The sequence below is a fragment of the Pteropus medius genome, unplaced genomic scaffold (genome assembly GCF_902729225.1).
Source record: "Pteropus medius unplaced genomic scaffold, Ma_sr-lr_union100, whole genome shotgun sequence".
In the NCBI taxonomy this organism is placed as follows: domain Eukaryota; kingdom Metazoa; phylum Chordata; class Mammalia; order Chiroptera; family Pteropodidae; genus Pteropus; species Pteropus medius.
Genome location: NW_024343733.1, coordinates 1,319,166 through 1,345,924, shown reverse-complemented (window position 1 = coordinate 1,345,924; position 26,759 = coordinate 1,319,166). Strand labels below are relative to the sequence as shown.

General features: G+C 53.5%; 1 protein-coding gene across 1 annotated transcript in view; it reads left to right on the top strand.

Annotated features, from left to right (window-relative positions):
- The window catches only part of RBM19 (RNA binding motif protein 19), a 111,800-nt gene that overhangs the window by 25,678 nt on the left and 59,363 nt on the right, over nt 1-26,759 (top strand). The window contains exons 17-21 of the mRNA XM_039868214.1: nt 2,983-3,152; nt 3,545-3,605; nt 6,940-7,019; nt 9,274-9,329; nt 12,251-12,367. Coding sequence (XP_039724148.1) covers nt 2,983-3,152; nt 3,545-3,605; nt 6,940-7,019; nt 9,274-9,329; nt 12,251-12,367 — 484 coding nt within the window. The remainder of the gene's footprint in view (nt 1-2,982; nt 3,153-3,544; nt 3,606-6,939; nt 7,020-9,273; nt 9,330-12,250; nt 12,368-26,759) is intronic.

Below are 26,759 nucleotides of genomic sequence, written 5' to 3'. Positions count from 1 at the left end.
TGTCTTAGCTCCTCCGGTATCCCGGGGGGATTACAGTCGCAGGGCGGCGGGTGCCAGGCCACAGAGGTTCAGGGACACCTGAACATCTCTGCTTGTGGGGGAAGGACAGGCTGCATCAGTCGCCTTTTATTTCAAGCCGGGTGTTCCTCCCAGATGTTGGGCCGACTTAATAGAAGTGGGGCGGGGAGGAATGAGAGGAGCCAGGTAAGCCAGGCAGGTCATGGGTCCTGGCCATTCTCACGGTCCCTTCTCATTCTTCCTGGGCTGCGGCTGAGGACCGCTCACCCGCTGAGGATGGGCTCCATCTGCTGATTGGTGCCCATGCTGACTGTCGGCTCAGCCCTGTCACTCAGCCCTAACATTACACTTTCTGGAGCAGGCATCTCACTTTTAAATAAGGACTTCGATGCAGACCAGCCGCTGCTCTTGGGGCAGGGAGACAGGCTAGAGTGGACCCCGGCCATGCTCAGAGCTACTGGGCTCCCCTGAGCAGTTTTCCTGGTGAGGCTCGAACCCCTGGAATGCCATGCTGGGAGCGGCAGAGGGAAGGGTCACTGGTCTTTGCCAGGAGTCTGTGCCCAGCCCAGAAGTGGGGAACAGAACACAGAGACCTCGTTGACCTCTAGTTGCTGCGAGGTGTATGCCATTGAGTTGCCAAGATTTTAAAAATGTGGGTTTTCCCATATTTTTCAGCTTTTCAGCTTTTCTTAAAAGGTTAGAACCTCTGAGCACCTTCAGTTGACCTTCCTACATGGCCGCAGTTAGCCAGTGTCAAGAAGGGGCTGCTCCCTTAAACTGGCCATGAGCCGTCTTGGTCACTGTCACCCTCACCAGCCTTTGCTCTTTAAAAAAATTCTTTGCAGTCTTCCATGAACCTCTCTCCCAGCCTGAAGATGCCCAAGACCTAGGGTTCAGGTACAGCAGCCTCCAGAATTGTCCCTGGGCCACCATGTGTGGCCACGGTGGTCATTAACAACATCGCACCCTGAAGGCATCTAGCCGAGGGCCTGGCGTTCCTGCCTTTCTCCGTTCACCTCCAAGATGGCGGACGCAAGGAGAGCCGGAGGGGCGAGACTGTGACTCCAGCCCAAGGTCGTGGTTGTCATTGGGACTGAAGTTCTCATTCGGAACGAAGTCTTAGCTACTTTGCACGGCTTCGCTTCCCCATCGTTAGCAATGCTTTTTCCTCCCTGCTTTGCTTTGAAAGTTGGGTTTCGAGTACAAAGGGCCACACCATGGAGTCCCTTGTTGTGTACATCGGTTAGTTTCTTGGGCAGGGGAGGAGCTTTCATGTAGGCTGCTGCTTTATTGTCCTGGAGAGTCTGGATTCTGGGTTCACCTTTAAGGGAGCCGGAGGGACGAAGGCTGCCTCTTCCACTGATGTTGGGCAGATGACATTATCACTGTAGCAGGTTCCGTTAGGGCTTAAAAGGGTTGTTTTATGACAAAGCGATTGAAGCTTAATTAGGACTTGCAAGCATTAGGCTTGCATCAGAAAGAGCAGGAGAGATGGAGAGGCTTTGGTGCTTGGTGTGAGAGTGTGGGGGACAAATTTAAACCCCATGAAGTCCCCTTGGGTCTCTGAAGTTTGAAACATAAGGAGAGCAAGGTTGTCTCCGTCAGCTCCGGGCCAGCTCGCAGAGCCGCCTCCCCGGGGCCTGCGCCAGCCAGGGAGAGACAGGGCTTCCTGCTCAGAACCGTGCGGGTGATGGGTGTGAGGGCGCAGCCCGATGACGGCCTTCGGATGAGACTGGATTTGATTTCTGGGGCTCATGTGGGAGGCGATTCAGAAGCTTGGATGTGAGGGGGGAAGTTGTCCCCATGCCTCAATCATGTGACTTGGGGAAAAATTGGGGAGCTTGAACCAAACTGAGCATGTTTCCTGGCAGCAGGGCTTCTGAAGAGGTCAGGACACTGTTCCCAAGCGTGTGAGGCTCCTGTCACCCTCAGGTGAAATCCAATCCACACTCTTTCGTCACCAAGGCCGACCGGCTCCCGCACCTCGGCCACACACCTGCCCTGCGAACTCCCAGTGGCACGTTAGCGCTTCCTCTTCCTGAAACGCCGTCCCTTCGGAGCAGGAGTGGTTCAGTACGGGAGGTGACAGGTGACGCAGCAGCCCTCGGTAACCCCACTCTCCAGAAATAAGCAGGAGCACGCTGTGCACGGCCTTGGGGCCTTTTCTCGCGCGCGTTTCTGGTCTCGTATGTGTGCAGAATACGACGGGAGTTACGTTGCGTGTTGTTGACGTGAACTTTTTCTCCTGATTGTTTATCACGAGCATCGCTCTCTATTTGGCAACTTGAACTGTCCGTGAACTTGTCCGTGTTAAACATCCTTTGGTAGCATCATTTCCAATGGGCAGATATTGTTCCAGCCTTTGGCAGCACTGTAACTCTTGTGAACATTTGGTGTTTTTCACTAATGTACATAACTCTGAATTTAATATGTCACGTGCAGATAAAAATTTTTTTTATGTATTTGCTCCCTGAAGCTTCATGTATTGGGAATTTTAATTGAATATGACATCCCTTAGATGCAAAGGGTATTTAGAGTATTCTAAGTTTTGCTCCATAATCTTTGAAAGGTTTTTAAGTTGCATTTCAGTTGGACAGTTCACTAAATGGTGTTTTTTGAGGAAAAATAACCTGTTGCTGAGATGTGTGGTTCAATAAAACGGTTTACACAGCGGTGTATGTTGAAGTTCAAGTTAGCGTGGGTTAGTCCAATTTAAGGCTCGTCAGTTTGGGTCTGTGTTGCGTATTCCTTTCTTTTTAAAACAGGAAGGAGGCAGGACAGTCTCTCCCCGCCTTCAGAGCTGCTAAAGCCCAGCACGGGCCAGGAGTCAGTATCCTCTCCCGACGTTTCCCACGCAGAGACAGGAAACCCTTGATCTAGCAGGTTCTGTGCTTTAGGCTCCAGGATGCAGGCAGATTAGGCATTGTTTATGGATTTTTTTTTTTTTTTTTTGTGGGGACCCAGTGCCAGATGGCGAGACCCCAGAAGGTGAGAAGCCGACAGAGGGAGCAGCAGAAGACTCTTCAGCAAAGATGGAAGAGGAGGAGGAAGACGAGGAGGAAGAGGGCCTTCCTGGGTGTACTCTGTTTATTAAAAATCTCAACTTCGACACGACCGAGGAGACGCTGAAGGGAGTGAGTGGCAGCTCGGGGGTGCGGGTGGGAACCCCGGCCCGCTCCCGGCGTCACGGTGCTGGCTCTGCCTGTGGCATGCCTCGTGTTAGTGTGTGGCTTCACACCGCCACCACCACAGCTGTCCGGTAGACACCTCGCCCAGAGACCCGAGCGGTAGCCAGAGCAGCCTGGGGTCTGGAAGGGCAGACACACACACGTAAGGGACCCGTTGGGATGTCTCGGGAGGCCCGCATCACATGAAAGCCACAGTCCGCGTTCGCATTGTATGTTTAGAAACGAAGCCCCTCGGTGTTTGTGGTGGCAGAGACAGCCACCGTCCTTCAAGACGCACCTGGGTCAATTGCAGGATCGGCCTGGAACTGCTGACGACATACATCGCCTTTCTTTTCTAGGTGTTCTCCAAAGTGGGCGTGGTGAAGAGCTGCTCAATTTCCAGGAAGAAGAACAAAGCAGGTAACACACCTGAAATCTCAGCCAGAAAGCCTTGGTTCCAGCGGAAGCTGTGGCTTTGCGCAGGGGTTGGGTAAAGGTAGCTCACACTGGCTTAGTTTGGAGGTCCCCTCATTCAGAAGTGTTGTCACCGCCAGACTCACTTGGCTTGCACAGAATGGTCCTTGTTTCTGTGTCACTGGAGACCCCCGATTCCCACTGAATCTAGACTCTTTGCCAGCTTAGACTGTCAGAGATGCTTCGTGACCGTGCGGTTAAGGGGCGGGCAAGGTTGACACAGTTCCATAGCAGAAGCCTGTCCCTCCTCTCCCTGCCTCCAGCACCTCTGTGCTCTGGAAATCTCCTAGGGAATAGCAAGAAATGATCCATCTAGAGCTTTCCCTCTTCCCTTCCAAGAGAAAGAGTCCACAACGTCTGGAATGTTCCACAGAGTCATTAGCCATACTCTTCACTGACCCGTGGGTCCCTGGGCCATGCAGAGACCACTCTCACTCTCCCCATTTGACCTTGGGTGTCGTCCCAAGTTCCCTGGCCTTTGCTTTGTCTCGTCTCCAGCCCTGGCTTCCTGCAGATGACGGGCAGACCATATATCCTTGCTTTTTCTTAGCTGTGCAGTCCCTGTCCCTTTAATTTGGTGGTATTTGTAGGGATGCCACGTGAGTTCATCTACAGCTGTGTCCTGAGAGACAGATGAGCTGGTGGGTGCAGCACAGTGTGAGGAGGAGGGTGGTAGAGGGGAGCCCAGTGGGACAGGAGCCCAGCTCCACGGCAGCCCGAGGCTTGGAGGGTGGGGAGACAGCAGTCAGCGGGCAGGAACGGGCTGTGCACGGAAAGGAGGAGGCGTGAGAGGGCCGGACCAGCCGAGCACCGGCCGGGAGTGTGGTCAAGAAGAGGCTGGAGATGCACCTAGAAAGACAGGCTGATTCCAAATCACAAAGTGGCTTTTGTGCCGCGTGGAGGAGTCTGGGCTTTTTCCCAGGAGTGGTGGGAAGCCACGGAGGATTTTAAACAGACTGTAGCACAGGAGTTAAGGGAGCTCCTCGTGTTCGTTGGCGAGGGCTGCCCTAACAAAGCGCCACAGACTGGGGGGCTTAAGCAGCAGGAAGTTACTGTCTCACGGTTCCGGAGCCTGGAGGTCCAAAGTCAAGGTGTCAGTGGGGCTATGAAGGACGGCTCTGCTCCAGGCCCCTCTCCTTGGCTCGTAGGTGCCATCTTCGTGTTCGTGTGGTGCTCTCCTCGTATATACCTCACATGTGTTCAAATCCCTACCTCCTCCCGCCCCCCCCTTTTTTTTTTTGGTAAGGACACTACTTGGATTGGATTAGGGCCTCCCTAATGACCTGATTTTTAACTTGAAGGTCTCTGTAAAGAGCCTGTCTCCAAATGAGGTCACATTCTGAGACACCGGGGATTTCAGTGCATGAGTTTGGGGGACACAGTTCACTCTGTAACAGCCCTGCCTCCTGGAGCTGCAGGTCTGGTTTGCGAGGAAGGCAGCTGAGTTCCAGGATGACGATAGGATGGCTCGTTCGTGGGGGGGTTCAGGAAGGGAGGTGATCTCTGAAGTCCGGGAGGTGAGTCAGGCTGGCCTCGGTGTCTCCAGCTCTGTCCAGGCCTGTCCCTGCGGGTCATAGGGTCGCCGTGCCCTCGTGCTGTGTGGCGCCCGCCTATCACCCTCGGGAGCCCTCTTCAGCACCCTTTAGAAACAGTTACTTGGTCTTCAGTGTCGTGAGCAGCTCTCGAAACCTGCCCTCTCTTTTTCGAGAGCCTCCACGTGAGAGCCCTGTTCTCTGGGCTCGGCCGTCATGGTTCGGAGGGAGTCTAGCCGGGGTCTGCGTCGGTGAGGGTCGCGGCAGGAAACGGCACGCTCTGCTGGGCTTGCTCAAGAGACCTTTGAACAAAGGGGCGGGGTGGGCTGGGCTGAGGGGACCCGCGGGGGATGTCGAGGCAGGAGAATGCCTTCTCCCAGCTAAGCCCAGAGGACTGTGGGGAAGGGAGTGGTGTGACCGGAGCCACAGGGGAAGGGCCGCCAGCGGGAGCTGGGGGTGTCGGTGGACACCAGCACTGCCAGCGCCCTGCCACAGCAGGGAGGGGGGCGTGGGGCACCTGGAAGGAACCGGTGCCCCGATCTCTCTTCTCCACCATTGTCACTTTGGGGCTTCCCAGCGGGAAGCCAGAAGGCCAGGGGGCCCAGATAGTGTGCTCCATGGAGGTCGGCCTCCCAGGGCCAGGGAAGGGCAAAGGGCGCCTCGGCACAGCGTCAGTGACGGGCGATGAACTTGACTTTCTGTAGTTGCCATTCACCCAAGCTGACTGCACTTTCTAAATATCCTACATACACAGACCCCACTGATCCACAACCTTGCTTCTCTGAAGTGTTCAAACACTGCTGACGAACAAATATTTAAAGTTGCCACAGGGTGGCGCTGCCTGTCCGCCAGCAGCTCCCTCTGAGCCTCACTTCTGCCGCCCATAGAGCCATGCTTGGGCGACTCATGGGAGTTCTACCTGCAGTGGGCCCTTGTTCTGTGACACCTGGCTGTGAGTGGAGTGCAAGCAGGCAGGTCCCCATGGGAGAGACACAGTTCTCACAATACAGGAGATGCAAAGGTGGCGACACCCAGTCAAAGGTGGCAAACCTTGACCCGTCAGACTTGAGCCATTCCTCTTTGAGTTCAACTCTGGGAAAAAAATAGAGGATAAAATTAGTAAATCTGTGTGAAATGCTGGGGAGGAGGCGTGCACGTGTCGTGTCAAAAGGGCAAAGTGCAATTAGAGGTCTTATCTTTTTGTTCCCTATAAAAATTCTGCCCCCCATTACGTGTGTGCGTAGGAACCAGGTAGGTTTGAATAATGCCGTCACCCCCTTGCTCCCAACTTTGTGCCTGAAACCCAGGAACCAAATGTGATTGGCTGGTCAGAAGTGCTTGTAGCGAGGAAGTCTTTGATGCGGTTGACTTTCCTGCATGTAATCACCTTATGCATTACGTATGGGAGCAGGGACTGTCTAGGTATAGAGGTTTTGCCGCTTGTCATGGCCATGGTCATCTCTGTTATTTCCTTCTCCCTCCCAAAGGCGGGATTCTATTATGAAGTTAATTATCATGTCAGTCATCTGTTAATTAATCGTCAGCTGGGCCTCAGGTGGTGGCTCTATAACCTCCTTGGCTGATTCTTCAAGATGACTAGTAATAAATGGCCAGCCAGGAGCTGGAGTCTTTTGGGGAGTGAGGAGGGGTTTGAAGGAAGGGTGGGAGGCAGAGGTCCTTGCACTTGGCCTTGCGCTCGCTCTTCTCCGCCCGCCGCTTGGGATGCTTCCCACCTCTCTCTCTTCCAGGAGTGATGCTGTCCATGGGGTTTGGGTTTGTGGAGTACAGGAAGCCAGAGCAGGCCCAGAAAGCCCTCAAGCAGCTCCAGGTAAGGTCAGGATTCTCAGCCGAGGTCCATGCAGGCACTTGGCGGGTGGTGGGTCTGGGCAGGGGGTGGGGCCGTCAACCCTCTGAAATCAAGCAGAAATGCGATGAGTCCACACTTTCTCCAGCTCTCCCGGGGACCGTGGCTCAAGAAAATCAAGACCCTCCCTCCGCACTCATAGTCATTGCAGTGCGGTCACTCAGTCACAGCTCTTGACTGAGGGCCTGGTGTGTGCCAGGTGCCGCGCCAGGCCCGAGGGCGCTGGTGAAGTGGACCCCTGAATAAATACACTAGGTCACGAGAAATGCTTGGATGGACGAAGCAGGCGCCGTGATGGGGGAGGGCAACTTTAGATTACGTGGTCAGGGGAGCCTTCTCTGAGGAGGTGACACTTGAGCTGACGCCTAATTAGCAAGATGGAGTCAGCTACCCAAAGATGGGGGTGGGGTGGGGAAGCAGTCTGGCAGGGTCGGAGTGTAGGTGGGCGGTGAGTGGGGCCACACCTGGCAAGCCTTTCAAGAACTGTGGAATTCAGCACGAAGGCATGAGATGCCATCGGAGGGCTTGGACCACATTGGGGCAGGATCTGATTTCTGCTTCAGAACTGTCTTTCCAACTGCTGTGCAGAGAATGTGGGTCATCAGCGGACAGGTGGGAGACCACCGAGTCATCCAGGCAGGAGAAGATGGCCTGGGCCAGGAGGGAGGCGGGACAGGCGGGAGAAGAGGGCTGAACTCAGTGGTTCTGGGACATAGACTCAAGGTCCTACACAGAAGAGGAAGGAGCAGGGCCCTGCTGCTAGGCCCAGAGCACAGGGACAGGAGGGGAGCAGAACAGCCCGGGGTTTGCACCACCCCAAAGAGGGCCAGGCCTCAGCCTAAGATGGTGTCCCTAGCACCTAGCACACCCCGTGTCCCCAGGCCTTTCGGTGGCAGAGGACAAGGAACAGTGCCTTCTCACATGCTTTCCGTAGACCCACTTGCTCCCTGCTATTGCTGGCCCGTCCCTCATTCTGTAGGAGTGTGACACAGAACAGGCCGGTGCTCATGGTCGTGCCTCTAGAACATGCTTCTCAACCCACAATCCACAGAAAGGCTTCAGGGGTCCCAGGACCCTTGTAAACCGTCTTCAGAATTTCTCACGTCTCTGTGCACCATACAAAGGGGGCACAGGCCTGCCCAGCGTGAGGCCAGGCGGTATGAAGGTAAAGTAGCATGATTCGGGCCAAGTTCACAAGCCAGAGCAGGCAGGCTGCACACCAGCCCCAGGCACGGCTGGGCTGGACACAGTGGAAAGGGCACGCATACAGGGCCACCACCGTAGGGGGCTTCGTTTATTTATAGGGATCCTCCAGGTGGCTGACTCCCAGTCAAGGGAGAGGCCTTGGGTGTCCAAGAAAATATCAGTGGGTGCTTGGCCAACACAGTCGTTTTAGTAGAATTTTGGCCTCCTTCCCCTTGGCTAAGGCAGCTCTGTGTAAAGAGGCAGCCACTTACTGGCCTCGGCCAGTTACTGCCCCGGCAATGCCGATCTCTGGCTTTCATTTTGTTTGTTGCTGTGTTTTAAGAGACACTGGGAATCCGATTTTGCTATTTAACTGGGTTTCAGCTCTGCACATTCAGTGGTCCACCTTTCTCTTCCATATGAGCCAAGATTCTGTAAGATTCTACTTTTCACACGTACAGTGTTCTCTTCCTCCCTGTGTGAGTACGTATGTGCATCTTGCTGCAAGGAATTGTTTCTACAAAGCTGCGTGTGCTGTATTTTATGGGCAATTTAAGGGATTTCAAGGGTAATTTGCTAATACGCCCATTTGCCATAAGAAACCGATGTTAGAGCCTGGCTTTAGATGCAGCTCCACCGTGATTTCAATTTTTTTTTAAAGAACGTAGAAACTAAACCGAACTCTCTGCAAGCCAGGCCAGAGGGGCTTACTTGGCCTGAAAATGCTTATGAACAATGGAAAATTCTGCACCCTTAGCACGGCGTCAGGGTCGAGGCCCACTCGCGGCTCGAGGGGACGTTGGCGGGCTGGGACTTTGTGGCCACCCGCTGCTGCCTGGGCTCCGCATGAGCCATTTCCAGGAAAAGCCATTCTCTGCCCTCGATTCCAGCCAGCCCCACCCCCTGGGGACAGTCCCCCCTCCGAAGTTCCCTTTCCCTTCGCTCAACTGAAGCTGCTCTGGTGAAAGGCCGGGGGTACCGGCGAGTGTTTCCGAGAGGACGGTGGGATGAGCTGTGTTGCTTTGTCTCTTAGGGTCACGTGGTGGACAGCCACAAGCTGGAAGTGAGGATCTCGGAACGAGCCACTAAGTGAGTCTTCAATGTCCCCTCTTTCCTCTGATTTGAGTCTGTCCTTTGGTCTGGTGCTGGTGCCTGGAGGGCTTCTCACGGCCCTTTAACGTCCTCACTGCTTGACCCCCTCTTCCTAATTAAGGTGGTGTCACACTTGCCACCTCCGACTCCGTTTCTCTGAGGGACTGGGACCCGGCCAGTACTTCGAGTCGATGTTTATTTAGTGCACGTATAATAAATAGGGACGCAGACAGGAGAAGCAAGCAAATCACACTCATCTCGGCCATATAAATGAACCAAGAAAGAGCTGATTCTTGCTGGCGCTTGGACCAGCCCAGAGCTATAAAACCTACATGTCTCACTTGATGGGGCTTGCTCTCTTAGAGCTGGACAGCAGTGCCCAGAGATGGCCTCCACTTAATTAGAAAGAGATTCAGTAGGGGTTAGAGGTGAGGACAGACCGGCGGGCCCGATGACCAGTCTCCTGAGGTAGTGGGCTTTTTATTTTTTTCAAGTTTTAATTTTGCCCCGACATCATCTGTTTTTCCGTCTAAATAAACTAATACACTCGAGGCACTTTGAACAATGCCCGGCACAGAACGCATGCCCAGTGTAAGCCGTTCTTGTCATTGTCATTATCATCTACCTGACTCAGGTGATGAAATGACCACCTCTAACAGTCCTAGAGTTTGTTTAAGAGAGTTATTTCTTAGTTCTCAGCAACTTGGTCGTTTGTGGTGGTCATTGAGCAGAACAGCTGCCAGCGAGCTGACCTGGAACTGTGACTTTTTCTTCTTCTCTCTTTTTGTTAATGCTACTTGGGAATCCAGCCTCAGCCACCTCGAGTGTGTTTCACCCGCCCCAGCCTGTGCCACGCTGAGCATACTTAGCGAGAAGGCGCCATATGTCCAGGGGCCTTTAGAAGTCTAACGGGGGTTCCCGAGCTGTAGGAGTCCGGGCTCTGAGCCCCATAGCTTTTGCTTTGAACCCGGAAGCTGAGCGGCCTTGGGCAGGTGACCGTGCCTGGAAAGCAAAAGGTGATGGCTGGAAGTCGCACATAAATTGTCGAGCATATACCAGGCATACGAGCACTCAGCCCGCAGTGGTGATTTTTCTTTGCAGTCCCCTGTCTCCAGGGGGTCAATTCCTAGCCAGTGTTTATTACAGAAAACCAGCTGTGCACCAGACACTCTCCCCAGGTGCCAGGAATGGAATCTCTTTGTGGAGTTTACATTCTTAGGGTAGAGTATTCGAGAGAACCCTCTGCAGTGATGGAAAGGTTCTAGAATGTTCTACAGCTGTTCTACGTCCAGTATGGCAGCCACTTGCTCCATTTGGCATTTGAGCACTTGAAATATGGCAGCTGTGTTATTTATCTTCCGCTGCATATCAGAGTACCGCCCCCCTCCCCCACACACGCGGTGATCTTCAAATGGCAGACGTTACCTCACAATCTCTGTGGGTCAGGCGTTCAGGAGCAGCTTCGCCGGCTAGTTCTTTCTCACGGTCCTCTCGAGGCTGCACTCAGGAAGGTGGCCGGGGCTGCAGCCTCGTCTGAAGGCTTAAGTGCGGTCAGACGGATCCACCCCCAAGATGGCCCACTTATGTGGCTGTTGGCGGAGGCCACGGTTCCTCCCCACGTGGCCTCTCCCTAGGGTCGCAGGTGTCCTTAGGCAGGCCAGCCCATTTCCCCCAGAGCGAGCACGTGGCCCGAGAGGGAGCAAGGAGGGGACGCGTCGTCGCTCGTGACCTCGTCTCAGAGGCCACACAGCATCGCTTCTGCTGTCTTCTGCTGGTCACACAGCGTGTCCCACACACTACACAAGGGCATGGATACTAAGAAGCAGGGGTCCCCGGGGACCGTCTTGGAAGCCGGCTGCCCCACAGGCGAGGAACTGGATTTTGAATTTGTTCCATCTTAGATTTGACTGACCACCTGTGGCTAGTGGCTGCCATATTAAACAGCACAACCCTAGAGGACAGACAGTGACGAGAAACACGATTAGATGTGTCATAGGCTGTGGGATAGCAATGAACTCTAGGAAGGAACATAAAGCCTGGGGATTACTGTTTTTGTGGAGATAGGGGAGGCCTCTGAGGAGACGTAGTGCAGACTTAAAGGAACTGAGTCGTAGAGACACTCGTTACAGTAATAGCTGCCATTTATTGGATGTTTATCACACAGCGGGCACCGTGCAGCATTTGACACATCCTCTCTCATTCAATCCTCAGATGATGGGGTTGGCACTATCATTAGGCCCATTCTATAGTTGAGGAAACTGAGGCCCAGAGAGGCCAGGTAACCTGCCTAGATCACACAGATCCTAAGTGGCCGGCTGGGCGTTCTCTCTAATTGTTAACTCAGCCGTGCCCTTGGCCTCCCCCACTTCGATTGAGCAGGTTTTCTTGGGGGAGCAGGGGGACAGGAAAGGTAGGACTGTCTTAGGGATGGCCGTGGACCTCAGCCTGAGAGTTTCCCCTCTCACCCCAGCCCATGTCCATGGTTACAAACTGGATGATGCTCCTTGGGTGAGTGATGAAAGGTCGCGGACAAGGCCTTTGAACCAGCCAAGGTCTTTTTGTGTCTGGAGAGAGACAGGGGAGACTAGATTTGGTGAGAAAGCAGCATCGCCCTCATTGAGGTTCTTTTCTTAAGTCCTCGATAGCCCCTGTGTCTCCCAGACGAAGGGCAGGAGACACCCAAGGGTGGGATGTGTTGACAGGACATCCACAGCTGTTTTGCGAATCCAGCTGTGGTCCGCATCCCCCTGGGGAGGCTGCCTTCCTCCCCGCTCATCTCAGCCTCGTCCACACTAACTCCTTAAATCCCTCACCTGAGCGGAAGACAAGCATTGACTTTTGTGGGATTTGGGGTGGGTCAGTGTAGGGCAGTGGCGGCTGACGCCCCGAGTGACCTGAACCCTCTCCCTAACCCCCAGGCCAGCCCTGACATCCACTCGGAAGAAGCAGGTTCCCAGAAAGCAGACAACCTCCAAGATTCTTGTACGGAACATCCCCTTCCAGGCTGACAGGCGGGAGATCCGCGAGCTCTTCAGGTAAGAAGGGCCAGTCCGGTCCAGTGGACGGCGCGTGGGTGGAGGACCGCCGGGTCCTTGGGGAAGTCGGCCTTCGGGCTTTTGGTGGCTCCGCTGAAGCTTAGCACAGTGGTCTTTCAAAGGTCATCTTTTGGCCGCCTTTGATTCATCTCCCTCGATCTCAGGCTCCGCTCTCTAGAGCACTGTGCAGAAAAAAGTCAGAACAGCCAGGCCTCCCCTCCAGAGGCAAGACGAGACAGGGCGGTCAGTCTGCTTCATCCCCATCAGCTCTACCCGTGATCCGTCTGAAATTTCTACCTCCCAGGTCACTCCTTTGGTTTAAGCCAGGGGTTCTCCACCTTGGTGGCACATTCAAACCACTGGTGACTTAAACACACCTCTGCTCAGGCCCCACCCCCGGCAAGTTGGAGTCCCTTGGTTAGGGCTGGGGCCCAGGCATTGGTATTTTGATCAGAGCTCAGGAGATTCTGATGTCCAGCCAGGTTGGGGACCACTGGTCTACATGGCTGTCTATGGAGAGCCCCTTTCAAAACGAGGATGAGTCACCGGCATAAATAATGCAATCCAACAGCTAGCATGAGGTGGATAACTCAGCGGTGTCAGGGGCCACGCTGAGAGGGGGTGGGGAGGAGCGGCCGGTGGGGACTGATGCAGTGATGCCAGGCAGGAATGCAGATTTAATCGGACCAGTTCTTCCCACCGTTTGAAAGAGAAAACGACAATCTGAATCCTTAGGGGGAATAAGTTGGCAATTAATTTGCTTTCTAAAATCAAGCACTGCAGGACAAAGTCTGTCTATGGACCAGATATAGCCCAGAGGCCACCAGTTTGCAACTCCTGTGCTGGCATATCACAGTGTTCGGTTTTTCAGGGTAGTTGAGTGTCACCCAGCACCGAGCCCTAGATGCAAAGTCTTTGTGAAAGCGCATGAGGGGGAAATGTGTAAAGCCAAGGCAGTCCCCGGGCACATGCTGGGTGGCCCAGAGACAGGCCCGCACGACGTAACGGCAGATGATACCACCCCAACCGAGCGGCTCGTCCAGGGCAGGCCGCGATCTGAGTGCTCTGGGAACCGCATGGGTGGACGTGAAGGATTCTACATACTTGACCTCGTTCACCTAACCTGTGTTTGTCGAGTTCTAGCATGAACATCGGGAGGGCTGAGTTTGTATTGGATTTACCAGTTAGTATCTCGCAAGGTCGACTGTGGAAGCAAAAGCCCCGGATCTTGGAGACTAGGGAGAAATGTCTGTGTGTGAAATCTACCTCTTTGCTCTCACTTGGCAATTAAAAGCATGGGGAGCCATTTGGAGGATTTGCTTCAAAAATCTCTGTCCCCCATCCCCGTTCTAAACTGGGTGCTGGCGTATAGTTTCTTACCGGACGTGGTTAGCTGGGGTTGGTGCAAAGGCGCCCACCCCACCAGGGTCTGAGTAGCAGGGTCTTAGCCGTGAACCGGGTCCCCTCGATGGGGACAGCCCGGTGAGATGGGGTGACAGCTTGGGGGGAGGAAGGGGGGGATTCCATCCCTCTGCAGCTGGCGATCAGTCAGGAGCCTGTGAGTGAGGTCGTGGTTACATCCATAGCCCACACGTCCGCTAGCTTTCACGTGCCTCTGCTCTTTAGAAAGAGCCCGTTTTAAGACCTGGCAGATCGGAATGGGATTGCCGCAAACAGCGCGTGTTGATCGGGAAGTCGGACCCCACCGAAACGACAGGCTCGCCTGGTTCCGCAGTCCGTGTAGGATGACACCGATCCAGGGAACAAAAGACCGCCACGGAAAGGGAAGGCACTTTGTTCGATCTCACGCGTTATGTTTATTTTGAGAAGACAGGGGAATTAGTGTCCACCAAGTGTAATTATGCGCAGTGCCTCCTCTCCCCGCCGTCGTTCTGCGGGGATTTTTCATCAGCTCCCCAGAGAGGGAAAGGCTCCCGGGAGGGCTCAGCTTGCTTTGTTGTGCGCACAGACTGGGGTCTGAGGCAGTTCTGAGCGGCGGCCAGCAGGGGTCGCTGTGAACCTTCTCAGGGAGCCGAGCTTGTTCAGAAAACCACAGACCTGATTGCAGACAAAGCCGGTGGCCAGCAAAGGCCAGAGCCAGGGGGAGGTTTCAGGGTTTGAGGGGACGGACCATTTTGCCAGGCAGGTTCTGCGGACTTGATCTGCCAGGTGTTCTCGAAATCACAGCTCCCTGCGACAGAGTGCCACCGTGTGCTGGGCTCTGCGCTGTGTGCCTTCCTGTGCAATATCTTTTCTAAAGCCGCATAGCAGCCCTGTGAAGAGGGGCTGGAGGGATGCCATTATTCCTTTGCACCAGAAGGAAACTGGGCACCTGAGCAGGTGAAGGTCCTGCCGGGACCACACGGCTGAGCCCGGGTTTGAATCTCTGTGTCGGACCCAGAGCCCTGGCTCGGAACCACTCCTCCCTGCAGCCCATGGTCCTGCTCCCACGTCTCCAAGGCACGGCCGTTTCCCAGATCATTTTAGTGGACCCCGCACGCGTCCTTTGTACCAGGTACTGTGCTAGGTGCCGAGCATGCAGCCGTTCGAGGAGAGACGGGCCGCTCTCTCGTGGACTCCGTCTCTGGGGGGGACCAGGGAGGAAAGCAGCAGTGACCGTCAGGCAGTGGCACAGCCAGGTGCGTGTGCAGGGCGCGGGAGAGCACGGTCAGGTTGTCAGGACTACCGCTGGGGCCTGCACGTGAGCTGGGATGGCAGCTTGCCCGCCAGGCAGCGTTTGCCTGGGTCTTTACTGCGAGCCACCAGCACGTCCCTGCCGTGTCGTCGTCTGGGACAGTCTGAGGCCTGCCTACCCTTCAGAAAAGTCAGAGAGCAGACACAGCGGCAGGTTAGGGGGGAGCAGTTCTCCTCCCTCTGCCACCCCCTTTCTGGGCCTCAGCGTCCCTTGGCATAAAATACTAATGATGTTGTGTGTCGTGACGTGATGATATAGGAATAAATTTGTAATGTTTATGATTATCATTAAGCAAGGTTTTCGTGCCCAACGTCTGTGCCGAGCACCACAGGATGAGCCACCGCTCATTATGAGGCATTCGTTTAGCGGAACAGCCCTGCGGGGCAGGTCACACGTCTCCATTTCCCAGTGGACAGACCAGCTCCAGAGCCCAGGTTCCCCTGGGTCATCCGACAGCTCCCTCACCACGTGGCTGCTTCAAAGGCTATTGAAAGGATTAAATGAGATTATGCATGCGAAGCACTTAACACAGTGCCTGGCACAGAGCAGGTGGTTGACAAGCGTTAGCCCTGGGTATTAGGCAGCACCGAGCCGCGGGTGCCAGGCTTCGCCAGGGTCCGGCTCTCAGCAGGGCCTGTGTCTTTAGCGGCAGCGCCGAACGGAAGGTCTCTGTGGCGTTTCTTTTTGTTGCGTCTCCTTCCCCTGAGTAGGTAGGTCCCTGCTTCCCAGCACCCCCACGCCGCAGCCCTCCCCAGAGCACACACAGGCGGCTCCAACCAACGTTCCTAGAAGGCAGTGATCTTCCCAGAAGGAGGTTCTGCCAGCAGGGCCGGCCTCGTGAGCACATGACCTGTGTAGTCCCACAAGGCCCCACGTCTGGTTTAATGCTATAATGTCACTGTCTTAAAAATCCCAAATTTTTGGAACATGGGTCCCTAAATGTTCATTTTCTCTCGAGCCCTGCAATTTATGTCCAGCCCTGCCTGCAAAGCCGCGGGAAGACGAGGAGGCTGGGAGCCGGAGTGTAGTTTGGCAATTGTCCGGCCTCAGTTTCCTCATCTGCAGGGTGGGGTTAGAGGTCATGCCTGCTCTCTGCCCCACCGCCCGGCACTGAGAGGCTCAGTGAGAGGGTGGATATACAGACTGATAGGAGGCAGGCATCTCACAGAAGCTTGTCTGTTGTCATCATCACCAGTTACCTCTGTGCAGCGCTGCCAAGGAGCCGGTCCCAGACAGACCTGTCCTCTCACGTCTGGGCCAGGTGGAGTTATGGCGAAGGGTCGGTTCTGGCAATAGACTTTATGGGTTTGAGATGGTTCCCCCTTCTCCTGGGCCGTGTCACGTCCCTCTCTGAGCCTCACTTCTCCTCGTCTGTAAAATGGGGCTGCGAAGAACCTGCCAGACGGCTGGGTGGTGGAGACGGCTCATTGTATGTGGGACACCTAGCGCGGTGGCCAGCTCACGAGAAACACCCGGTGAGTGGCGCTGCCACTGTACTTCCTTTGGGTGTCAGGCACTTCGGGAGCACTGAATTACTGCTCTTTAAAGTAAGGCCTTCGGTTCGCCCTCCTACTGGCTCCCTCCCGACACCCAGCCAGGGTGGCTTGTCGTGTTCCCTTGCAGCGCTCATTACAGCCCACCCTGCCCTCCCCCCGACTACCCTTGGAGCGCTGTCGTGTGGCGGTCTAACGTACCTCACCCCTCCACCCGCAGACTGCCTGGCTTGCTGCCGTGTCCACAAGTGCTCAGTAAATGTTTGCTGAGCACGTGGATCCACCGGGCAAAGCCTTACTCCGTGGAATCCTGATAAAGATGGGGCGTGTGAGGCCCAGAGAGGCTAAGGAGTTTGCCCAGGGTCACACAGCTCTGCAGCACAGCCAGGTCCCTCTCACTTTAGAGCCCCACCCCCCTGGAACTGTCCCCAAGGGTCAGGGGTGTCAGCTGCCGGCTGAAGCGCTGCCTCAGACAGGCTGGGCCAGCAGTTGCAGGCTGGGCTGCAGGCTCCAGATGGAGAGCTTTTCTTCTAAGCCTTTTTCGTCGTTGCTGGTTCTTCCTCAGAGGTGTGAACCACCTGCCAGGGGTGTGATGGGCGAGCTCACGACGGGTGTCTGGAGGCCTTAATTACACTGCTTGCATCTCCTGTCCCCAGTGCACTTTGTGGATGGCGTCCGTCTGTCCCTGGCCTCCTCCCCTCTTCATTTCCTCTCAAGTGACCGTGACCATGACCGTGGAGGGAGGGCTGAGGACAGCCTGCCTGCCGAGTTCCTCTCACGCACGCCCACCTCGACCCCCTCACCCAGGTGTGGGGTCACTGCCTGATTACCTCCTGGCTGTCAGCAGTACTTTTCCAAACGCTGTGAACCGTGAGCCTTGTTGTCTGCTCTTCACTGGGGCCCAGGGCGGACGGGGCCGCCTCCTGTTCACCGGGCTTCGTGGGAAAGCAGCTCTGCAAAAACCAGCCCTGGGAAGCTCCCGAGAGCCAGCCCAGAGCGTTTGAGAAGGGGTGAAGCGGGGAGAGGAACCCTTCAGCCAAGTTCTGCAAGGGGTGGGGGTGAGGAGGACGAGTCTGTCCCCGGTGCCCCTGCCCCACCCCTGCATAGAGACCCTGTAGAGGGCATCACATCTCGTCATCCGTTTCTGTGTTGTCTGCGGCTGCGTCACAGTGACAGAGACCAGATGACCCACACACCTATAAAACATTGGCCCCTTCATGGGGAAAGCGTGCTGGTCCCTGGATGAAACTGACATGTCCGTGGAGACGGGGCGCACCCGAAGCATCTGCGGTTTTGTCTTCTAGTTTGAGTTCGGCAGCTGAGGGCTTCTTTCTTCCCCCATGTATAAGACATGCAGACTCTACGGGTGAGGCTGCAGCCCGTTGGCCCCCGCTGAGGACAGGATGTGAGTTCCCAGCTTAGAAGGGCTGTGTTCACCCCGCAGCCACCCCCGTCTCTGACCGTTTTCCTCATTGAGGGGTCCCTGTTCCTCTCACTTTGCTGAGTGTGTTTTGTTTGGTTTTAAGACTTTGTTTTTAGAGCAGTTTCCAGTTCACAGCAAAATTGAGAGGAAGTTCAGAGAGTTCCCACATGCCTCCTGTCCCCACACACGCACAGGCTCCCCGGCTGTCCACATCCCCCGCCAGAGTGGAGCATTTGTTACAGTCGATGAGCCTCCGTGGACAGACTCATCATCGTCACCCAGAATCCCTAGTTTCCATTCGGAGTCACTCGTGGTGGTGCACGTTCTGTGGGTTTGGGCAAATGCAGAATGACATGCGTCCATCATCACGGTATCACACAGGGTAGTTTCACGGCCCTAAACGTCCTCAGCGCTCCGCCTGTCCACCCCTGTCCTCCCTGTTGCCGAGGTGTTAGAGGGTGGAGTGAATGCGTTCATGCGTCCATGTATTCTCAGCCACGCTTTCAGCACTCGTCACTGGACTGAGGGCCGGCCCTGATGTAGCGTGACCGCTTCTCCCCTCGATCACATCCGCAGAGGTCCCCTTCCTAAGGTCACATCCCCAGGTTCTGGCAGACAGGAATTTAGGGTGCAGTCTTCACCCAGTCCTGGGTGTCCTAGATGGAGTGGTCAGGGAAGACTCCTCTGAGGGGGGGACATTCTCTTGGGGACCTGAGTGTGTGAGCCTCATGCAGATCTGAGGGCTGTATGTGCCAGGCCCCAAGGTGGGAATGAACTTGGCCTCTAGGGGCATGGGCAGTGTGGCCAGGGCAGGATGAGCGAGGACAGGGATAGGGCTAAGATGCGATGGGAGACGGGCCAGATCATGTGGCCATGATGAGGGCCTGGGATGTTTTTAAAACTTTTTACTGACGTGTAGCTTACTTGGCCTGAAAATGCTTATAAACAATGGAAAATTTTGCAGGAAAGTGTGCAGATCCGCAGTGTACGGCTTGGTACACGGTCGCAAATTTGGCACACCTGTTTCAGAGCACCCAGGCCGAGAAACAGCATTTGGGGCCCATGCCCAGTGTCCCCATCCAGCTACTACCCCACCCACCCTCTCCCATCACGCTCCTGGCTTCTAAAAGCGCGTCTTTGCTCTGCTCGTTTTTATACTTCGTGTAGATGGCATGCAGACGGTCCTCGATTCACAACATCCCAAGATATTTAAAATATCCCAAGTTAAAAATGCATTTGTCGTAACTCACCTACCGAATATGATAGCCTAGCCTCGCCTTCCTTAACCGTGCTCGGAACACTTACGTCAGCCTGCACTTAGACAAAGTCATCTCATGCAAAGCCCGTTCTACAATAGGCTGTTGCTCTCATGTAACTTACTTTGCGTATTACTTTCTTACCATCATAAGTCGAACCTTCGTAGGTTGGGGAATGTCTGTACCTGTTGGTCTGGCCTCTTGCTCCGCATTTTCTGTGCGTGTGAGGTTCCTCCATGTCGTTATTTGCGATTTGTTCTTTCTCGTTGCCGTATAGTGTTCCATTGCGTGAATACATCGAAGTTCGTTTATCCATGTTACTGGTGAGCATTTAGGTAGTTTGCAGTTTTTGTCTGTTTTGAATAATGCTCCTGTGAACATTCTCGTGCATGTCCTTTGGTGACCCTGTGCTCGTGTATTCTGTAGGATGCCCACGTAGGAGTGGGACAGTTAGGTCGTGGGGTGCACGTATGTCAGCATTAGGAAATATCGCCAAACTAATTGTATCGATTTGCTCTGCCACCGTCACTGTGAGCGTTCTGGTCGCCTCTCGTCCTCGTCAACACTTGGTATTGTCCGTCCTTCTCTTTTTAGCCATTCAGGTGGGTATGTAATGGCATCGTCACGTTGCGGCTTTAATTTGCACTTCCCTGATGGCCAAGGGAGCCAAATGTTTTTTCATAGGTTTATGAGCATTTGGATATACCGTTTTGTGGAATGCCTGTTCAAGTCTTTTACCCATTTTTTATGTAATTTTGTATATTCTGGATTCAAGTTCTTGGTGGCTACACAGTTGGAGTTCCTCCTTCTCCCAATCTGTGGGTAGCTTAATGGTGTCCTCTTAACGGTGTCCTTTGATGGACAGAGGCTCTTAATTTTAACACTTTGTCAATTAGTCATGTTTCTCCCTTTGTGGTTAGAACTTCCTGTGTCCTATTTAAGAATTGATTATCTTTCTTATTAAGAAAGATCTGACCTTTCACATTTAGGTCCGCGGTCCATCTGGAGTTGATTTTTGTGTACGGCGTGAGGTAGAGATCAAGGGACACTTTTTCAATGGGCCCGACATCATTTATTGCAAAGACCATGCTCTGCTCCGCTCTGTTGATTTTGTCATAGATCAGGTGCCCGTGGATGTGCGGGTCTGCTTCCGGATTCTCTCATCTGTGCCACGGGCCCCTTTGTCTATCCCTGTGCCAGCGTCCTGATGACTGCAGCTTTGTCACAGCTTGACGCCCGCTGTCTTTGTTCTTCAGATCGCCTGGGCTGTTCTCAGCCCTTCGTGCCTCAGGCCTTTGGGTCTTATTCCACAGCAGCTGGAGGCTCTGAGCACAGGGAGCAGTGGATCTGACTCATATTTGTAAAAGATCTTGTGCGGAGAAGAGGGGTTAGAGTGGGTGTGAGGAGACCCCCGAGGGGGTTCGTGTGGTCTCCTGGACAGAGGTGATCGTGCTTTGACCAGGCGTCAGCGGTGGGGGTGGGGTGTTAGGTCGGTTTGGGGGTGCATTTGCAGAGGCCCTCCGATGACTTCAGTGAGCCCCGCGATGGAGACGGATGCCAAATCGAAGATGACGCCTCCATTTAGGGCCTAAGCAATTAGCTGGACGAAACACCCCGCTCTGCAGGCCCACGCTTTCCTGGCCCGTGATGCATCACACGTAACCGCAGGCTGCAGTGGCCCCACCTCGTGCTTCTCAGTTGATCTCTCCGTGCACATACATGTGTTTGGGGGTTCCGGCAAACACCTGGTGAAGGGCCACCTATTAGCTCCTCGAATGTCAGCTACAGCACCACCGTTGCTGTGTCGAAGTTCCTTACTGGCGCATTCCCTGCCGTGTGATCTAGGCACTGTTAACGATACCTACGGATGTTTGCACAGCCCTTACCAAAGGCTCTGGCAGGGCCTGCAGTGCTTTTGTGCTCATGATGTCACTTTTTCTCCCCCAAGAAGCCTGGGGAACCGAAGCTCACGAGGCAGATGGCTGCCCAGCCACGAAACCCTGAGCAAGTGGCAAAGCTGGGTTCGTTCTCCTAGTCGAACGTTTCTGTGCTGTCACAAACTCCAGGGGGAGGGGCGTGCCTCCTTAACCCTTCGATGTACCCATGCCCATGCCCGTGTCCGTTAAGCCCTACTGTACGCCTGTCTTCAGTCTCACCTCTGAGACTTTACGTGTCCGCGATGCTCATCAAGGCCCCTCTGCAGATGCGTACCTAACACACGCTTGTTGTGTGCTAAGCACTGTGCCAGTTCTAAAGAGCCTGCTCCTGCCCCCAGGACCACTGCATTCTATGGAAGAGATAGGCCCATCTGGGAAGATGGTTACAGTCACAGGGCAGGAACAGAAAATACTACCAGAGCCAATTCTCCCGTGAAAGGAATGTCCCAAAGACAGGAAGTGTAGGTATCCTTTTATTTGGGTAAAAATATCTGGGGTTCTGGACTCCAGGGTTCACATTAGCCAGCTCTAGAATGTGGCTCTATAGAATCGTATGGTCCAAATCCCAGATGTCCCCCGCCGGCCTCCTGTAGCTTGAATCGAGCTTTTAATGTAGAGCCCGCTGGTTTAGCAGGGAGAGGCAGGAACCAACCAAGCTATATTGGATTAGAGGACCTAGGGCCGGTCTGCCTACAGAAGGGATGCCAAGGAGAGACTACGGGGCTCAGACTCAGCACGGGCTATTTCTGCTCAGAGTGAGAACAAGTAAATATACGTCCCTGTCAATGGCTAAAAGAAAACATAAGAGTAACACAAAATGCTGACGAGGATGTGGAGAAATTGGATCACTCAGACGTTGCTGGTGGGAATGTAAAGTGGTACAGACACTCCGGAAGAGTCCGGGCGGTTCTTACGGACGAAACACACACTCGCTGTATGAACTGGCGATTGCACTCTTGGGCATCTGTACGGGAGAAATGGAAACTTACACTCACACAAAAACCTATACACACGTCCGTCAGCTGATGAGTGGATCGACCAGATGCGGTCTTCCATACAATGGAATGTTATTCTGCTGGAAATAGGAATGAAGTACCGACACACGCTACACCACGGACGAACCTTGAAAACACTGTGCTCGGTAAAAGAAGCCGGGCACAAAAGGCCACAGAGTGCATGATTTCTTTTCTGTGACATGTCCAGAGTAGGTAAATAGAGAAAGAAAGTAGATTAACAGTTGCTTAGGGCTGGAGAATGGGGATAGGAGGATGATAGCGAAGGGATACGGGGCTTCTTTTCAAGCTGATGAAAATGTTCTAAAATTGACTGGGGTGATGGGTGCACAGCTCCGTAAGTGCACTAACACCCTTGACTTGTACACTGTAAATGGGTGGTTTATTCCAATAAAGCCGTGACCAAAAGAAAGAGAGAGGGGGAGGAAGAGTGGGAGGGGAGGGAGGAGAAAGGAGGGAAAGGAAGAAACCTGTACACAAATGTTCATAGCAGCTTTATTGATAATAGCGAAAAACGAGAAGCAGCCCGCATGTCCTCTTGCGGATGGATGGTTAGATGAACTGTGGTTCGTCCATAGCATGGAATCCTCCTAAGCAGTAAAAAGGGACAGATTCCTGGTACATGCAGCAGCCTGGACGAATCTCTAAAGAATTATGCTGGGTGGGAAAAGCTAACCTCAAAAGGTTACACAGTATGAGATTCCATTTATATGACATTCTTTTTTTATAATTTTAAGTGTAATTGGTGTACAGTATTATATTCGTTTTATTAGTTTCAGGTGTACAGTATAGTGCTTCGACATGTCCGTACCTTACAATGTGATCGCCTCACTAATTCTAGTCATCATCTGTCACTGTGCAAACTCATCACATATTACTATGTTCCCCTTGACCGTTTTCACTCGTCACCCCATCCTCTCCCTCCTGGTAACCATCCCTCTGGTCTCTGTTTCTGTAAGTCCACTTTTGTTTGTTTGTTTAGATTTCACACATCCCTGAAACTGCATATAATCTTAAAATGACAAAACTGTAGAGATGGAGTGCAGGCCAGTGGGGATCAGGGAGGCAGGGAGGGAGAGAGGTGGATGTGACTGAGGTGGTATCCTCGTGATCAGCTCATTCTGTTCTGTGAACGGTCAGCAGTGGTGGGCACTCGAGTCTCCATGGGATGGAACTTCCTGGAACTAAATACACACACTGGTCAGTGCACGTAAAACCGGTGAAGTGTGTAGGAGGTCAGCGGGTGTATTAGTGTCTGTTTTCTGGTTGTGATATTGTCCCATAGTTTCATAAGATGTTCCCATTGGGGGAGACTGGTTGAAGGGTAATGGATTATTTCTGATTTCTATAATTATCTCAAAAACTTTTTTAAAAAGTCCCAATCCATAAAGGATTAGAAAAGGCTACTTCCTACAGTAGGGAGTTGCTCATCACCAGGGGTAAGCAAGCGAAGGCTAAGGCAGCTGCCTGTTAAGGATGCCATAAAAGGGACTTCTGATGGAGTGAGAAGCCAGGCTCATTCCCTTCAAGATACTTCCACCCCGAATTTTGTCAGCAGTGGATTGTATGGGGTCAACATTGTCTGCAGTGTGACGAGACACTGGTTAGGTGTTTCCACACTCTTTTCAGAGAGCTGAGAAACCAGTGCATAACTTCTTTAGGCTCCTGATCAATCTTTGTCCCTCCAGATGCTCGGTCCTACAGGCGGGCACAAAACCGTGTCTTTCAGATCATGCCGTTTCCCATTTAACATCCCCGGGAACAAAGTCCTGAGAAGTTTGGTGGGGACGAGCACTAGGTGGTACTTTCCTCATTCAAGAGGCCCACTTAGCAGAAAATCTATTCCAGACCCACTGCGTCTCCCTTTTAATTATCCCACCGCCTGCCAGTATGTCTACCAGGGGATGGTCAGATGCTGTAAAAGTTACTGCTGCTCAAACCAGGACAAAGCAGACTGACTTAGATGAGACACTCGGCTTACCTGAGTTCTCGCTTTTCCTGCTGGCCTTGTCCTTTAGTCATCAGGAGTTGGCTGTCAGCTTGGAAAGGAGCCAGCGTGATTTTCCAAGTCAGGATAAGACTGGCCAGGGAGTCAGGAGACCTGAATTCTGGCCCAGCTCTGCCCTGCACCCGCTGTGTCACCTCGGGCAGCTGCATGACTTCTCAGAGCCTCTGTTTGTTGAGCGCCTCAGTGGCGGGCTTGGGCAAGGCCAGCCACGGTAGATAGCTTTCCACCATGCAAGCCCGCATGGCTGGCCGGAATTCTGTGTGGGAGGATTGTGAGGCTGCTGGGCCCCGTGGGAAATGGCGTGGTAACTGATTAGTGATGTCTGCCACGGACGCGGGAGCGGCGTCTGCGGTAGGGAAGCCGCTGCAGGTGTCCGCCCAAGAATATGCTCTTTATCTCATGTCACTGGAGCTTTCACATGGCCATCTGCCGGACTGACTGGCAGAGCAGTCCCAAACCAGGGCCCATGTGGAAGCCCTGCTTAGTTTTCCTCCTTAAAAATAATAGTAAACGCAGAAGAGTTTCTCGTCGCTTTCTCCCTCTCTGTGATTCCCTAGGTTTGGTCTTCCGTCGCAGCTGAGGTTTTATTTCATTCCGCTCCCAGACCGATTCCAGACCAGGGGACAAAGGCCCAGACGGTGGGACGGGCACGCTGGGAGATGCGGTCGGCCCGAGTAAGAATTGGCATTATTAGCCCCTGGTCCCCATACCCAGGAGAAGCCACCCCCAGCTTGCTGGCACCTTGCTTTCGTGCCTCCTCTCTCTCCATTCAGGGCCTTCTCAGCTACAAGGTCTCTGCGCTTTGTCTGGGCTTGTTGGGAGGACGGCTGTCGGTTCATTGTTGTGGCTGATAATTGTGCTCCGTGTCTCCGGTGTCCTGGGTGCTGAGAGGCAGCGGGGAGCCCCGCGATATCTTGGGGAGGCTTCCGAGCAGGAGCAGCTTCTGTCTCCCCACCTGCCGCAGAGCTTGCCATGGAAAAGGGGGGGTCTCGGCACACTGCTTCCTAGTTAAGAAACAACTCGTCAGTTTAGCAAATATTTACTAAGCATCTCTAATGAGGCAGGGACTATGCCAGGTGCTGGGTTACAGAAACAAGCATGAACTCCGGGAAGCGAAGGGGCGTCCTGGTTTAGGGGGGAGTGGCCACGAGGTTCACTCCATTAAATCCTCACGTAACGGCCGGGTCTCTTACGTCATCGGTCTGGTCACAGCTTCTCTAGGGCTCAGTGTCTCTTCCTAGAGAATGGCAAGAATAACCACTGTGTCTGCTTTGCTGTAAGGACAAGGTCGGTGATGCCGGTAAAGGACTTGGCCTGCCTTCTCAGGTAGCTGTCACATCGAGCACGGCTCATGCCCAGAGCTTCTACAATATACCGTGACGGCCCTACGAGCCAGGGGACTGGGCTCCTACTCCCAGCCCTGCTACTAACTGGCTGTCTGCTCGTAGAGAAGTTGCTTTATCTTTCTGGTCCTCCCCAAGGACACGGACTTGAGGGGGCTCAACCATATGATTGCCTTGGAAAGGGTTTTATCTTACAGAGGAGCATGTCATAAAATCGGAGGCTGCGACTGTGTTTCTCAAACTGGAATAATGTATGAAGAGGCCTTTTAAAGGAAAACAAAAATTCTGTGGTCCTTCCCCCACAGTAATCATGTAAATTATCATTACGTGACCTAAGTTCGTACAAATGTAAAATGCAGAATAAGTTGATGACTTACGCTCCTGGCTCTCTTAGGGCTATTAAAAAAAAACCAAAACACATTTTCAAATTAAATACAAACAAAATTAAATAAAAACAACACTTTAAATCAATACGATTCAAATTAACAACAGGGTGATGGAGGGTGGTGTTTTGCAGAAACTAAACTCAGAACGTGGGTTTTAATGTTAGGAAGAGGTCACCTCGGGTCTGAGTCTGTGACCTGTCCCGGAGCTCTTGCGCCTGTCAGGCGATGCAGAGAGAGTCTGTTTGCGTAACGGAGTCTGTGCAGAACGGGGCGCCGACCCGAGGGCCCTGTGTGCCGGGCTCGGTGTATTCAGACCTCTTGCTCATCTAAACCCCAGCCAGTTACCAAATGCCCCTTTTAATGCCGCCTCCTCGCCCAGTGGTTCTGTAAAGCCGTCTCGGTCACGTATTTAAAGATAACGTTAGCATTGTCGTGTTACCAAAATTAGCAGTGGATGGGTAACCACTTCCTCTTAGAGTTGAGACCAGAGAAGGGTTTCACTGTTCATTCTTGCTCGTTGATCTCTTATTGCAGGTCATACAGGTAAAGATGGGTTCCCCAGATACAGCATCCACCCCCACCCCGAGTGAAGGTTCTGGCCACTCCAGCACAGGGCATTTGAGGTCAGCATGCCTGTGCCATTGGTTGCCAGGTCTCTTTACAGCACTGTTATAATACACGTGCTAAAATTTTGGTTGTCTAAATACAAACAGAAAATTCTAAAATTATCCTACTAAAACAGTTAATCACCCCCACAACCTGGTCCTGCCCCCGCACACATGCCCAAACCTGTCCGAGGGGCAGCAGGCATATTTTGAGAAACTCTGTTCTATTAAGT